Consider the following 15,163-nt stretch of genomic DNA (forward strand, 5'->3'; position numbering starts at 1 on the left):
GATCGGTTTATACGGGGGCTATATATAATTATGAACCGATGTGGACAAAGTTTTGCATGGTTGTTAGAGACCATATACTAACACCACGTTCCACATTTGAACCGGATCGGAATTTTGCTCCTCCAAGAGGCTCCGGAGGTCAAATCTGGAGAACGGTTTATATGAGGGCTATATATAATTATGGACCGATATTGACCAATTCTAGTATAGTTATTAGAGACCATACACTAACCCTATGTTCCAAATTTCAACCGGATCGGATGAAATTTGCTTCTGTTCGAGGCTCCGCAAGCCAAATCTAGGGATCGGTTTATATGGGGGCTATATATAATTATGGACCGATATGGACCAATTCTAGCATGATTATTAGAGACCATATACTAACACCATGTACAAAATTTGAACCGGGTCGAATGAATTTTACTGCTCCAAGAGGCTCCGGAGGTCAAATCTGGAGAACGGTTTATTTGGGGGCTATATATAATTATGGACCGATATGGACCAATTCTGGTATGGTTGTTAGAGACCATATACTAACACCATGTTCCAAATCTCAACCGGATCTGATAAAATTTGCTTCTCTCAGAGGCTACGCAATCCAAATCTGGGGATCGGTTTATATGGGGGCTATATATAATTATGAACCGGTGTGGAAAAAGTTTTGCATGGTTGTTAGAGACCATATACAAACACCACGTTCCAAATTTCAACCGGATCGGATGAAATTTGCTTCTCTTAGAGGCTCCGCAAGCCAATCCTGGAGAACGGTTTATATGGGGGTTATATATAATTATGAACCGAAGTGGACAAAGTTTTGCATGGTTATTTGAGACTATATACCAACTCAATGTACCAAATTTCAGCCGGATCGGATGAAATTTGCTTCACTTTGAGGCTCCGCAAGCCAAATCTGGAGAACGGTTTATATGGGAGCTCTATATAATTATGGACCGATGTGGACCAATTTTTCTATGGTTATTAGAGACCATATACTAACGCCATGTTCCAAATCTCAACCGGATCGGATGAAATTTGCTTCTCTTAGAGGCTCCGCAATCCAAATCTGGGGATCGGTCTATATGGGGGCTATATATAATTATGAACCGATGTGGACAAAGTTTTGCATGGTTGTTAGAGACCATATACAAACACCACGTTCCAAATTTGAACCGGATCGGAATTTTGCTCCTCCAAGAGGCTCCGGAGGTCAAATCTGGAGAACGGTTTATATGAGGGCTATATATAATTATGGACCAATATGGACCAATTCTAGCATAGTTATTAGAGACCATATACTAACCCTATGTTCCAAATTTTAACCGGATCGGATGAAATTTGCTTCTCTTCGAGGCTCCGCAAGCCAAGTCTGGAGAACTGTTTATGTGGGGGCTATATATAATTATGAACCGAAGTGGACAAAGTTTTGCATGGTTATTTGAGACTATATACCAACTCAATGTACCAAATTTCAGCCGGATCGGATGAAATTTGCTTCTCTTAGAGGCTCCGCAAGCCAAATCGGGGGATCGGTTTATATGGGGGCTATATATAATTATGGACCGATGTGGACCAATTTTTGCATGGTTGTTAGAGACCATATACTAACACCATGTACCAAATTTCAGCCGGATCGGATGAAATTTGCTTCTCTTAGAGGCTCCGCAATCCAAATCTGGGGATCGGTCTATATGGGGGCTATATATAATTATGAACCGATGTGGACAAAGTTTTGCATGGTTGTTAGAGACCATATACAAACACCACGTTCCAAATTTGAACCGGATCGGAATTTTGCTCCTCCAAGAGGCTCCGGAGGTCAAATCTGGAGAACGGTTTATATGGGGGCTATATATAATTATGGACCAATATGGACCAATTCTAGCATAGTTATTAGAGACCATATACTAACCCTATGTTCCAAATTTTAACCGGATCGGATGAAATTTGCTTCTCTTCGAGGTTCCGCAAGCCAAATCTGGGGATCGGTTTATATGGGGGCTATATATAATTATGGACCGATGTGGACCAATTTTTGCATGGTTGTTAGAGACCATATAGTAACACCATGTACCAAATTTCAGCCGGATCGGATGAAATTTGCTTCTCTTAGAGGCTCCGCAAGCCAAATCGGGTGATCGGTTTATATGGGGGCTATATATAATTATGGACCGATGTGGACCAATTTTTGCATGGTTGTTAGAGACCATATACTAACGCCATGTACCAAATTTCAGCCGGATCGGATGAAATTTGCTTCTCTTAGAGGCTCCGCAATCCAAATCTGGGGATCTGTCTATATGGGGGCTATATATAATTATGGACCGATATGGACCAATTCTGGCATGGTTGTTAGAGACCATATACTAACACCATGTACCAAATTTCAGCCGGATCGAATGAAATTTGCTTCTCTTAGAGCAATCGCAAGCCAAATTTGGGGATCCGTTCGAGGTTCCGCAAGCCAAATCTGGGGATCGGTTTATATGGGGGCTATATATAATTATGGACCAATATGGACCAATTCTAGCATAGTTATTAGAGACCATATACTAACCCTATGTTCCAAATTTTAACCGGATCGGATGAAATTTGCTTCTCTTCGAGGTTCCGCAAGCCAAATCTGGAGAACGGTTTATATGGGGGCTATATATAATTATGGACCGATATGGACCAATTCTGGCATGGTTGTTAGAGACCATATACTAACACCATGTACCAAATTTCAGCCGGATCGAATGAAATTTGCTTCTCTTTGAGGCTCCTCAAGCCAAATCTGGGGATCGATTTATATGGGGGATATATATAATTATGGACTGATGTGGACCAATTTTTGCGTCGTTGTTAGAGACCATATATTAACACCATGTACCAAATTTCAGCTGGATCGGATGAAATTTGCTTCTCTTAGAGCAATCGCAAACCAAATTTGGGGATCCGTTTATATGGGGGCTATACTTAAAAGTGGACCTATATGGCCCAGTTGCAATACCATCTTATCACTGAGTGCTGCCCGATTCCATGTTAAGCTCAATGACAAGGGACCTCCTTTTTATAGCCGAGTCCGAACTGCGATCCAAATTGCACTGAAACCACTTAGAGAAGCTTTTAAACCCTCAGAAATGTCACCAGCATTACTGAGGTGGGATAATCCACCGCTGAAAAACTTTTTGGTGTTCGGTCGAAGCAGGAATCGAACCCACGACCTTGTGTATGCAAGGCGGGCATGCTAACCATTGCACCACGGTGGCTCCCACCTACATCAATAACAACTACTTGTGCCAAGTTTCAAGTCGATAGCTTGTTTCAGTCGGAAGTTAGCGTGATTTCAACAGACGGACGGACATGCTTAGATCGACTCAGAATTTCACCACGACCCAGAAGTATATACTTTATGGAGTCTTAGAGCAATATTTCGATGTGTTACAAACGGAATATACCCCCATCCTATGGCGGATGGTATAAAAATTAGCGAATTATAAAGTCATTCATTAGAAAGAATTCCTTCGATTTTAGAGAATCATTAGATTTGAAAAAAAGTTTTATTTGTAATGAGAAAGTTTTAATTTGATTTGACGAATTTTATTAGAACTTTTTTTTATTATTAGAAAAATCGAATTGTTTTACTCAAGTCCATTTCTAGGTTAACTTATCACAAATGTTGTGATTTTTCAAACCAATAACCCATAAAATTCTTATCACGTCCACTTAGAAAAACAAAGAATCCACTTTTATTGAAAGTGTTAATTAATTAAGTGCACTTAAAAAACAAACAGTCTAGTCTAATCCAATATGGGTCTATGGAAACATACTTCATGGCATAGCAGATATGTACTTACAATTCTTCAGCATAGGCTTGCAATTTCTTGCGACTGAATTTATTGCCATTACAAACTCCAAATGCTGGAAATGGACTATTGGCTATGTGGACTCGATTTGTGGACATATGCAATTCAGTGGGTTGATCTATATATTCTATGATTAAATTGATAATAATAAAATGTGTCCAAATGATAACGGCAACCATTAAGAATTTCCAAAGTACTCTAAAAACATAAGAAAAGAAATTAAAATTACTTGTTTTTGTATGTAATTTCAGGAATTCGACCTGGCATACCTGGCATATTTAAATGGTGTATAGAATAGTAATAAACGTAATCCATGTATGGAAGTTTCTTTAAGGAATTCATTGAAACGATTTCTATGCTTTTTCACCTTTATGCCGAAAACCATTTTTGTAGGAATTTTTAAATTACTGTCGCATTTGTATTTGAAGATGTTGCCTTTTATATAGCATTTACCCGTCATTAATAAATAAATCAATCATATATTTGATAGACATTCTAATTATGATGGTCGTAGACAGGATATAATTTCAAAAGTGTTTGTTTGAGAACATATTTTTTCTGAAATGTTTATAAGTATGTATATGGGTATTTCCAGGGAAAAGTAAACCGTTCCTCAAAAATGAAAAGTTCACAAATATTATTTTTCTGCTTGTATTGTTAAAGAAAAATATTCAAAATTATTTAAATCGAAGAGTTCAAAGCTTTCCTTAGTCACGATGTTGAGATATCGGGCTATAAATTTAAGGTTTACGTTTTGCACAGTTTTGTTTATTTCTAAGAGAATCTTCGCTTTACAATTTACATTTCTAAGAGTAATTGTTCTAATCCACTCTTATAGTAAACCTTTAGCTATAACAACAACTTACCATAAAATAAATGCAAAAGACCAAACAAATATCAGTTAACGGTTAAATTTTAATTTGATTTTATGGACATTCTAAGGTAACGTCACGTCATATAAAAAGCATTTTTTGTCATTATCTCAACGCTGACGGTCGCAAATCAAGTGTAATTTCGGATTTTAACGAAGGTTAATAAAGTAATCCAATAATAATAAATAACTCGGCTTTTAAGGAAGTAGTTAATTTTATATTGAATTTCAAAAGTGTGTCACGTTACGCCACATTGTAAGTAATTTTCTTGCAAAATATTTTTTTTATATTTCTTTTAGTTATTGTTGTTGTCCTTATGGTCAGCTTTGTTTTTACTTTAAATTAAACTTGTTTTGTATGGTATGTTTTGGATGGTATCACATCTACTGAAAGTAAAAATAGTGCAAAGCGCTATCTGATCTCTTATATGAATTAGATGCCCCGTTGCCCTTTTTTAAACGCCACTTTTTTGTAAAACGTTCCCAGAAAAATTATTTTGAAACGCGAAAAACATATATTAAGGCCGGAGACCTAGTTCTGCAAATTGATTTCGCAGAGAATTACAGGATATTTTTTCAAAATGAGATACCGAGCGCACACTTCAGCTACCGCCAAGTTACGATCTTTACATGCGTTGCTTGGCTAATTGGCGGAGTGAAATCCTATTCAATAATCAGTAACAAACTGAGCCATAACAAGTTCGATGTTTACTGCTTTTTGACCAAACTGGTGAAGATGATCAAAAATGAACATGGGCAATTCCAAAATCTTTATGTTTTTTCGGATGGATGCAGCTCTCAATTTAAAAATAAGTTCATTGCTCAAAGTTTGCCTGATTTTGTTTCTGAATTTGGTTGCAAGGTGTTAGAGTGGAATTACTTTGCAACTTCTCACGGCAAAGGTGCTGTCGATGGGATAGGAGTAACCATAAAACGAAAAGTTTGGCAGATGACAAAAACAAACAATTTAACTTTAGAAAATGCGCTCTCATTTTATCAATGTGCTCAAATAACGTCATTGGGGTAAATTTTATATACATTTCCTCAGAGAAAATAGACATGTTTTCTACTTCGTTAACCGAAAAGTGGAAGGAGTTACCTAAAATACCTGGTATCCATCAAATTTATTTTTGTCATGCAGCGAAGACATGCAAATAAAAGCAGCTGAAACTGCATTTTCGCATAAATCTATTATATAAGAACTGTACATATATAATTTCCTTTTGACTATCTTAACTGTTTCTTATAATCATTACCTTAATAAATAATATAATACCTAAAATTTATGTTGTATATGTGTTAAATAATTTTTTAAAACAATCTGAACTAAAAATTTCCCGCTGCAATTTTAGTAGCATAACGTCATGTAACGTCACGTCAGACACAGAGGCTAATAAAGAAAAAAATAGAAAAAGTTTTTAAATTTTATAAGTTGGATAATAAACTAATATTCCTCTAAATATTAGTAAAAAATGTTGTATACAAAAGGTCTTGGTAAATTCGCAGAGTTTTGCAATTTTGTAATTCAAGAAAAACCCCACTTCCCTTTTTTGTCACGTCACGTCAGCACATATTTTTTCTTCTATCTTTAAATCCTTACAATCGATTATTCTAATTTTTTTACTGAATATAGTACTATTCAATAGCTACGTAAATATATAGATCTCTTTTAAAAAAAATCGACATTTTCATTTTTTTTTAACTTTCATTCGTACAAATGTCACGTCACGTCATTTTGGAAATACCCATATAAGGAATTCTGTAAGGAAATATCATGTTGCTGCAACATTTTATCCTTAAAAAATTCCAGATACATTAAAGAGAAACATTTCAAAAAGAGAATAAATTTCATCCAATCCGTCTGAAATTTGGTACATGGTGTATGTATATGGTCTCTAATGACCATGCAAAAATTGGTCAACATCGGTCCATAATTATATATAGCCGCCATATAAACCGATCACCAGATTTGACGTCCGGAGCCTCTTGGAAGACCAAAATGCATCTGATTCAGTTCAAATTTGGTACGTGGTGTTAATATATGGCCTCAAACACCCATGCAAAAATTGGTCGAAATCGGTCCATAATTATATATAGCCCCCATATAAACCGACCCCCAGATTTGACCTCCGGAGCCCCTTGGAAGAGCAAAATTCAACCGATTCGGTTGAAATTTGGTACGTGATGTTAGTATATGGTATCCAACAACCATGCAGGAATTGGTTCATATCAGTCCATAATTATATATAGCCTCCATATAAAACGATCCCCAGATTTGACATCCGGTGCCTTATGGAGAAGCAAAATTCATCCGATCTGGTTGAAATTTGGTACGTAGTGGTAGTATATGATATTTAACAACCATGCCAAAAGTGGTCCATATCAGTTCATAATCATATATAGCCCCCATATAAACCGATCCCGAGATGTGGTTTTGGAGCCTCTTGGAGGAGCAAATGTCATCCGAGTCAGTTGAAATTTGGTACATTGTGCTAGTATATGGCCGTTAACAACCATGCCTAACTAGGTCCATATAGGTCTATAGTTATATATAGCCCTCAGATAAATCGATCCCCAATCACACAAAAATTGGTCCATATCAAGTTCATAATTGTATATAGCCCCCATATAAGCGATCCCCATATTTCAATTCTGGCTTCCTACGTACCGTGCAAATTCCATATAGATTCGTAATTATTTGTACACTTACATACCTTTTTGTCTAATATATACCACGTATGGACTACCTCACAATTTACAAAACTATTTAAGATACCACAACCCAAGTAATTCGATTTTGGATGACAGTCTTTCGTAGAAGTTTCTACGCAATCCATGGTGGAGGGTACATAAGATTCGGCCTGGCCGAACTTACGGCCGTTTATACTTGTTTTTAAATTGAAATCTTTTCAATCTCGAAAATAATAATATCAAATACAGTTTTAATTGGGAATAAAACAAGAGAATATTCTATTAAATATTTAATTGATTTCATTAGAAAATTTCAATTAATTTTTTAATTCAATCAATTAAAAAGTGTAATTGATATCGATTGTAAAACTCATTTTCTTAACTGACTTTGTGTTTTTAGTTTGATTAAAACATGATTGTATCACTTATAAAGTGCAATAATTTTTATAACTGACTTAGTTTCTCAGAGTTTGATTAAAAAGTTAATGGAATAAATAAATTATTTAATTAAAAATTTAAAAATTTGCACACATTGATTTTATGTTTCTAGTTTGATTAAAATGTTAATTGTATCAAGTAATTTTTTAATTGAAAAGGTTTTCAGCTCAAATTAACTTTTTAATAAAAAATATTTTGGTAATATTTTTTTTTGTTTTTTTTTTTGGGTACGATGGGAACTATAAAGACTTTGTTCCATTAATCATACGCACCATATGCCCCACTAATATCTATGGATTGTTCATACGCACCCTGTACCTCTTAAGTTAATCATACGCACCCTTTGCCCTACTATTATTATAACTCATACGCATCAAAAAAAAAAAATAACCTAAATAAAAAGAACATATTTTTATTAAAATTTTAAACAATTCACAGACATTCAATGGTTATTATAATAATTAAAAACTGGTCGAAATGTTAGAAAGTATACAAATTCAAAGGCAGTCACAATACTAAAACCCATTATTAGACCTAAGAGACCACCAAATGAAGCTGGAAAATTGAATGAAAATAAAATTTTATATATAGAAACCAATTTATAATAATATCATAAAAAGTCTTACCCAAGGCTGATAACCAATTTTGATAGACCTCTTTACGATATCTAGTAGACATAAGATCACTAAAGAATATATGAAGTAAAATATTATTGGTGTCATTGGGAGCCCTCCTAGAAAAAGGGGATATAAATAAAAATTTATGTTGTATCCTGTTTTTGGTTTTAAAGAAAAAGTTACTTACTCAACATCTTCATTTTGAAATAATAATTTAACATTTAGTCGGCCCATGGTTATTTCAGACATAAAACGATTCGATTGACAATCGGGCAAACAATCACAGGGGAATTTTTGTGTAGTCTTAACAGCTGAGAGGGTGGTATTATAGTCATTTAAGGCTTTTGTAAAGATTACTAAAATTTCCAAAACAAAAAATGTCATTTGAAATCTCTTAGGATTTTTCATCGAAATGTTATTCTTCTTACTTCTGTTCTTAATAACACATTTCAAATCCTGGACATCGCACACTCGATAGGTTCCATTGTTGGGCACCGTATGGGGTACACACCCACATCCCATCAAAATATATTTTATACGGCATTCGAACATACAATTGGTAAAGCTATAATGTTGCATTATTCCCAATTTGCGCTCATGGGGAAATAGACAATTCCTCAGTTCGATATCCATGTTACTAATCTCACTTGTGGCATAGGTCGATTCAGGATTTATGTGGACAAAACTTTCACGGGATGAGGAAATGATCTTAGTTTCAGCATTCTCATCGGGGGCATTATAGGAATCATGAATTAATAAACGAAAACCATAACTGCTAAACGATGAAGCAAAATAGTCATAGGCAAAGGGATTGATGAGAATCGATAAGCCAGTGGGATAACCACAGCCTGTTACACGATAAGGGCGTTTGGGAATTTGATAGGCAATTTTTCTGTAGAGAACGATATAAGGAAAGTTTTTCTTGGCAAAGATATTCACTCTTACTTACGGTGGAAAATTATGTTTCTCCTCACCGAAATAATTAAATGCACAACATTCACCCAAACCGGTTGACTTGATAGGTTGAAATAAACCATCACATCGAGTATTGGTTCCCTTCCAATAACATCGCGATATCATATCCATACAATTTGGCGACAATGTCCTTGCTAAATCATTTAGAGTCATGTTATTGAGTTGTAGAATTTCCTTGGCCAATGAAATATTAGCACTGGATTGATTGAAGGCAAAACTGTAAAACATTACAATGGGAAACATTCGAAGAATGTCTTCCTCGCTGGTATTTTGAGGACGTTTCCTAGAGAAGTAAATAATAAAAAAGAAAAACTTACCATTTGGACTAAAATTTATTTTTATAGAAAATTTTTGTCAAAATTGTATTTCTATAGAAAAATTTGACAAAATTTTATTTCTATAGAATATTTTGTGAAAATTGTAATTCTATAGAAAATTTTGTCAAAATTTTATTTCTAACGAAATTTTTGTCAAAATTTAATATGTATAGAACATGTTGCCAAATTTTGTTTCTTGAGAATATTTTCGCAAAATTTTATTTCTATAGAAAATTTTGATAAAATTTTATTTCTATAGAAAATTTTGTCAAAATTTTATTTCTATAGAAAATTTTCTAAAGATTTTATTTCTATAGAAAATTTTGTCAAAATTTTATTTGTATAGAAAATTTTAGCAATATTTTATTTCTATAGAATATTTTGAAAATTTTTTTTATGGGAAGTTTTGCTTAAATTTTCGTTACAAATAAAATTTTGTAAAAATTTTCTATAGGAAAAAAATTATCAAAATATTCGATAGAAATAAAATTTTGACAAAATTTTCTATAGAAATTCAATTTTGCCAAATTTTCTATAGAAATAAAATTTTGGCAATATTTTCTATAGAAATAAAATTTTGTCCAAATTTTGTGCAGAAAAAAAATTTTGACCAAATTATAAAGAAAATTTTAGCAAAATTTTACTGTTATAGAAAATTTCCACAAAATTGTATTTTTATTAAAATTTTGTCAAAATTTTATTTGGTATAGAAAATTTTGTTAAAATTTTATTTTTATAGAAAATTTTAGCAAAATTTTATTTATATAGAAAAATTTGTCAAAATTTTAGTTCTAAAGCAAATGTAAAAATTTTATTTTCATAGAAAACTTTATCATAATTTTATTTCAAAAGAAAATTTTGCCAAAATTTTATTTCTATAGAAAATTTTGTTAAAATGTTATTTCTATAGAAAATTTTGTCAACATCATATTTCTACAGAAAAATTTGTCAACATTTTATTTCTATAGAAAATTTTATCAACATTTTTGTTGTATAGAAAGTTTTGTCAAAATTTTATTTGGTATAGAAAATTTTGTTAAAAATTTATTTCTATGGAACAATTTGTCAAAATCTTATTTCTGTAGAAAAAATTTTCAAAATTTTGGGTCTATAGAAAATTTTGTAAAAATTTTAGGTTTATAGAAAATTTTGTCAAAATTTTAGTTCTATAGAAAATTTTGTCAAAATTTTATTTCTATAGAAAATTTTGTCAAAATTTTATTTCTATAGCAAATTTTGTCAAAATTTTATTTCTATAGAACATTTTGTCAACATTTTGTTTCTATAGAAAATTTTGTCAAAGTTTTATTTCTATAGAAAATTTTGTTAAAATTTTATTTCTAAAGAAAATTTTGTCAACATTTTATTTCTATAGAAAATTTTAAACATTTTTTTTGTATAGAAAGTTTTGTCAAAATTTTATTTGGTATAGAAAATTTTGTTAAAAATGTATTTCTATAGAACAATTTGCCAAAATCTTATTTCTATAGACAATTTTGTGAAGATTTTATTTCTATAGAAAATTTTGTGAAAATTTTATTTTTATAGAAAATTTTAGCAATATTTTATTTCTATAGAAAATTTTGGCAAATTTTTTTTCTATAGAAAATTTTGGCAATTTTTTTTCTAAAGAAAATTTTGCTTAAATTTTCGTTACAAATACAACTTTGTCAAAATTTTCTATAGAAATAAAATTTTAACAAAATTTTATATAGAAATAAAATTTTCTATAGAAATACAATTTTGTCAAAATTTTCTATAGAAATAAAATTTTGGCAATATTTTCTATAGAAATAATATTTTGACAAAATTTTCTATAGATAAAACATTTTGAGCAAATTATAAAGAAAGTTTTTGCAAAATTTAACTACAAGTGTAGCTTAACCAACAGATGAAAAGTATGCTTGTCAAATTTATTTGGGAAAAGCCCTATAGACTGCAAGATGGTTGGATGTACAGCTGTTTCGGAATTACCACATTCTTCATCAGCATCCTCTATTTTATTTCTATAGATAATTTTCGCAAAATTGTATTGTCATTAAAATTTTGTTAAAATTTTATTTCTATAGAAAGTTATGGAAATTTTATTTTTATAGAAAATTTTAGCAAAATTTTATTTCTATAGAAAAATTTGTAAAATTTTAGTTCTATAGAAAATTTTGTGAAAATTTTATATCTATAGAAAATGTTGTCAAAATTTTATTTTCATAGAAAATCTTGTAAAAATTTTATTTCTATAGAAAATTTTGTCAATATTTTATTTCTATAAAAAAATGTGTCAACATTTTATTTCTATAGAAAATTTTGTTAAAAATTTATTTCTATAGAAAATTTTAGCAAAATTTTATTTCTATAGAAATTTTTAGCAAAATTTTATTTCTATAGAAAATTTTGTTAAAATTTTTATTTGTAACGAAAATTTTAGCAAAATTTTATTTCTATAGAAAATTTTGTCAAAATTTTATTTCTATAGAAAATTTTGTCAAAATTTTATTTCTATAGAAAATTTTGTCAAAATTTTATTTCTAGAAAATTTTGTCAACATTTTATTTGTATAAAAAAATTTGTCAAAATTGTATTTCTATAAAAAATTTTAGCAAAATTTTATTTATTTAGAAAATTTTGTCAAAATTTTATTTCTATAAAAAATTTTGTCAAAATTTTATTTCCATAGAAAATTTTGTCACAATTTTATTTCTATAGAAAATTATAGCAAAATTTAATATCTATACAACAATTTTGTCAATATTTTATTTCTACAGAAAATTTTGTCAACATTTTATTTCTATACAAAATTTTGTCAACATTTTATTTGTATAGAAAATTTTGTCAAAATTGTATTTCTATAGAAAATTTTAAACATTTTTTAACATTTTTTTTTGTATAGAAAGTTTTGTCAAAATTTTATTTGGTATAGAAAATTTTGTTAAAAATGTATTTCTATAGAACAATTTGTCAAAATCTTATTTCTATAGACAATTTTGTGAAGATTTTATTTCTATAGAAAATTTTGTGAAAATTTTATTTTTATAGAAAATTTTAGCAATATTTCATTTCTATAGAAAATTTTGGCAAATTTTTTTTCTATAGAAAATTTTGGCAATTTTTTTCTAAAGAAAATTTTGCTTAAATTTTCGTTACAAATACAATTTTGTCAAAATTTTCTATAGAAATAAAATTTTAACAAAATTTTATATAGAAATAAAATTTTCTATAGAAATGCAATTTTGTCAAAATTTTCTATAGAAATAAAATTTTGGCAATATTTTCTATAGAAATAATATTTTGACAAAATTATCTATAGATATAACATTTTGAGCAAATTATAAAGAAAGTTTTTGCAAAATTTAACTACAAGTGTAGCTTAACCAACAGATGAAAAGTATGCTTGTCAAATTTATTTGGGAAAAGCCCTATAGACTGCAAGATGGTTGGATGTACAGCTGTTTCGGAATTACCACATTCTTCATCAGCATCCTCTATTTTATTTCTATAGATAATTTTCGCAAAATTGTACTGTCATTAAAATTTTGTTAAAATTTTATTTCTATAGAAAGTTATGGAAATTTTATTTTTATAGAAAATTTTAGCAAAATTTTATTTCTATAGAAAAATTTGTAAAATTTTAGTTCTATAGAAAATTTTGTGAAAATTTTATTTCTATAGAAAATGTTGTCAAAATTTTATTTTCATAGAAAATCTTGTAAAAATGTTATTTCTATAGAAAATTTTGTCAATATTTGATTTCTATAAAAAAATTTGTCAACATTTTATTTCTATAGAAAATTTTGTTAAAAATTTATTTCTATAGAAAATTTTAGCAAAATTTTATTTCTATAGAAATTTTTAGCAAAATTTTATTTCTATAGAAAATTTTGTTAAAATTTTTATTTGTTACGAAAATTTTAGCAAAATTTTATTTCTATAGAAAATTTTGTCAAAATTTTATTTCTATAGAAAATTTTGTCAAAATTTTATTTCTAGAAAATTTTGTCAACATTTTATTTGTATAAAAAAATTTGTCAAAATTGTATTTCTATAAAAAATTTTAGCAAAATTTTATTTATTTAGAAAATTTTGTCAAAATTTTATTTCTATAAAAAATTTTGTCAAAATTTTATTTCCATAGAAAATTTTGTCACAATTTTATTTCTATAGAAAATTATAGCAAAATTTAATATCTATACAACAATTTTGTCAATATTTTATTTCTGCAGAAAATTTTGTCAACATTTTATTTCTATACAAAATTTTGTCAACATTTTATTTGTATAGAAAATTTTGTCAAAATTGTATTTCTATAGAAAATTTTAGCAAAAGTTTATTTCTATAGAAAATTTTGTCAAAATTTTATTTCTCTAGAAGATGTCGGCAAAATTTTCTCCAAATTTTATTTCTATAGAAAATTTGTCAACATTTTAATTCTATAGAAATTTTTCTCAAGATTTTATTTCTATAGAAAATTTTGTCAAAATTTTAATTCTATAGAAAATTGTATCAAAATTTTATTTCTATAGAAAATTTTTGGCAAAATTTTATTTCCATAGAAACTTGTGCCAAAATTGTATTTTGTAGAAAATTTTTTCAAAATTTTATATCTCTAGAAAATGTTGTCAAAATTTTATTTCTATAGAAAATTTTGTGAAAATTTTATTTCTATATAAAAGTTTGTCAAAATTTTATTTCTGTAAAAAATTTTGTTTTAATTTTATTTCTATTTATCCAAAGCACTTGTTTGACTGGCTAAACAATTTGAAATAAATACATTTACTTACAATGCCTTGGCCATATTCATAGATTTCGTTTTGGATATTTTATTAAAATTGCATAGAGTCACTGCAGGGAAAGGTATATTCCAGGTGGGATAATGAGAACTTTCGATGACCGTTACTGTTGGCGTTTCACGATTCCAAATGTATGAGATCATAACGAGAACGATAGAAACTATTATCGCTACGATGGTAATAATCAACCAAAAAAGTCTTTCATTGTGTGACAAATCCAAACGGCTAATATAATTGAAGCCATGCAATGATGTGGTATTACAAAAATTACGAAAATTCTCCATAAACCAGATTTTAATGTGTTGAACTTTTGTCCGCGGTGCAGAAGATCGACGACGTTTCTTTGAGACGTGTGTTGAATCCCATGATGAAGAAAATGAAGGTTTTAAATATCCATCAAAATTTTGTTGATAGGGTATCACCGTTTTTATATGATACGATGTGGGTTTTATTTTAGTTTTCATGATCCCGGACGCCAAGTATATTCTGTCAAACTAGCTTAACTACTAAAAAAAAAAAACAACAAACAAGGATAATTTTATCCCTGACACCAATAGATTAAGAACAACAAGTGTTGTCTACTAATCACTCAAAACCATCATTACAATGTCTCCTATGATTGACC

The 15,163-nt window shown here is 29.5% G+C and overlaps 2 protein-coding genes across 2 annotated transcripts in view; both read right to left on the minus strand.

Moving 5' to 3' along the window:
* The window catches only part of ppk18 (pickpocket 18), a 41,527-nt gene extending 37,222 nt beyond the window's left edge, over positions 1-4,305 (minus strand). The window contains exons 1-2 of the mRNA XM_075294278.1: positions 4,115-4,305; positions 3,837-4,043 (exon numbers count right to left, since the gene is read on the minus strand). Of these exons, the coding sequence (XP_075150393.1) occupies positions 3,837-4,043; positions 4,115-4,305 (398 nt within the window). The remainder of the gene's footprint in view (positions 1-3,836; positions 4,044-4,114) is intronic.
* A 3,927-nt stretch (positions 4,306-8,232) lies between these two features.
* ppk16 (pickpocket 16) lies at positions 8,233-15,002 on the minus strand. Its single transcript, XM_075294279.1, has 6 exons — positions 14,530-15,002; positions 9,412-9,720; positions 8,891-9,354; positions 8,650-8,818; positions 8,472-8,578; positions 8,233-8,400 (listed from the first exon to the last, which is right to left on the minus strand). The coding sequence occupies exons 1-6, from the start codon at positions 15,000-15,002 to the stop codon at positions 8,288-8,290; spliced, it is 1,635 nt and encodes a 544-aa protein (XP_075150394.1). The 3' UTR covers positions 8,233-8,287.
* Positions 15,003-15,163: the final 161 nt, after the last annotated feature.

This window comes from Haematobia irritans, chromosome 2 (assembly GCF_050003625.1).
Source record: "Haematobia irritans isolate KBUSLIRL chromosome 2, ASM5000362v1, whole genome shotgun sequence".
Classification (NCBI taxonomy): domain Eukaryota; kingdom Metazoa; phylum Arthropoda; class Insecta; order Diptera; family Muscidae; genus Haematobia; species Haematobia irritans.

Bases quoted from the DNA above. Each gene is read 5' to 3' on its own strand.
- ppk16 (XM_075294279.1), bottom strand. From the start codon at position 15,002: ATGAAAACTAAAATAAAACCCACATCGTATCATATAAAAACGGTGATA. The intron at 9,355-9,411 runs GTAAGTAAGAGT...CGTTCTCTACAG, and splicing joins GAGAAACATAATTTTCCACC to AAAAATTGCCTATCAAATTC. The intron at 8,579-8,649 runs GTAAGTAACTTT...CCCTTTTTCTAG, and splicing joins TTTCAAAATGAAGATGTTGA to GAGGGCTCCCAATGACACCA.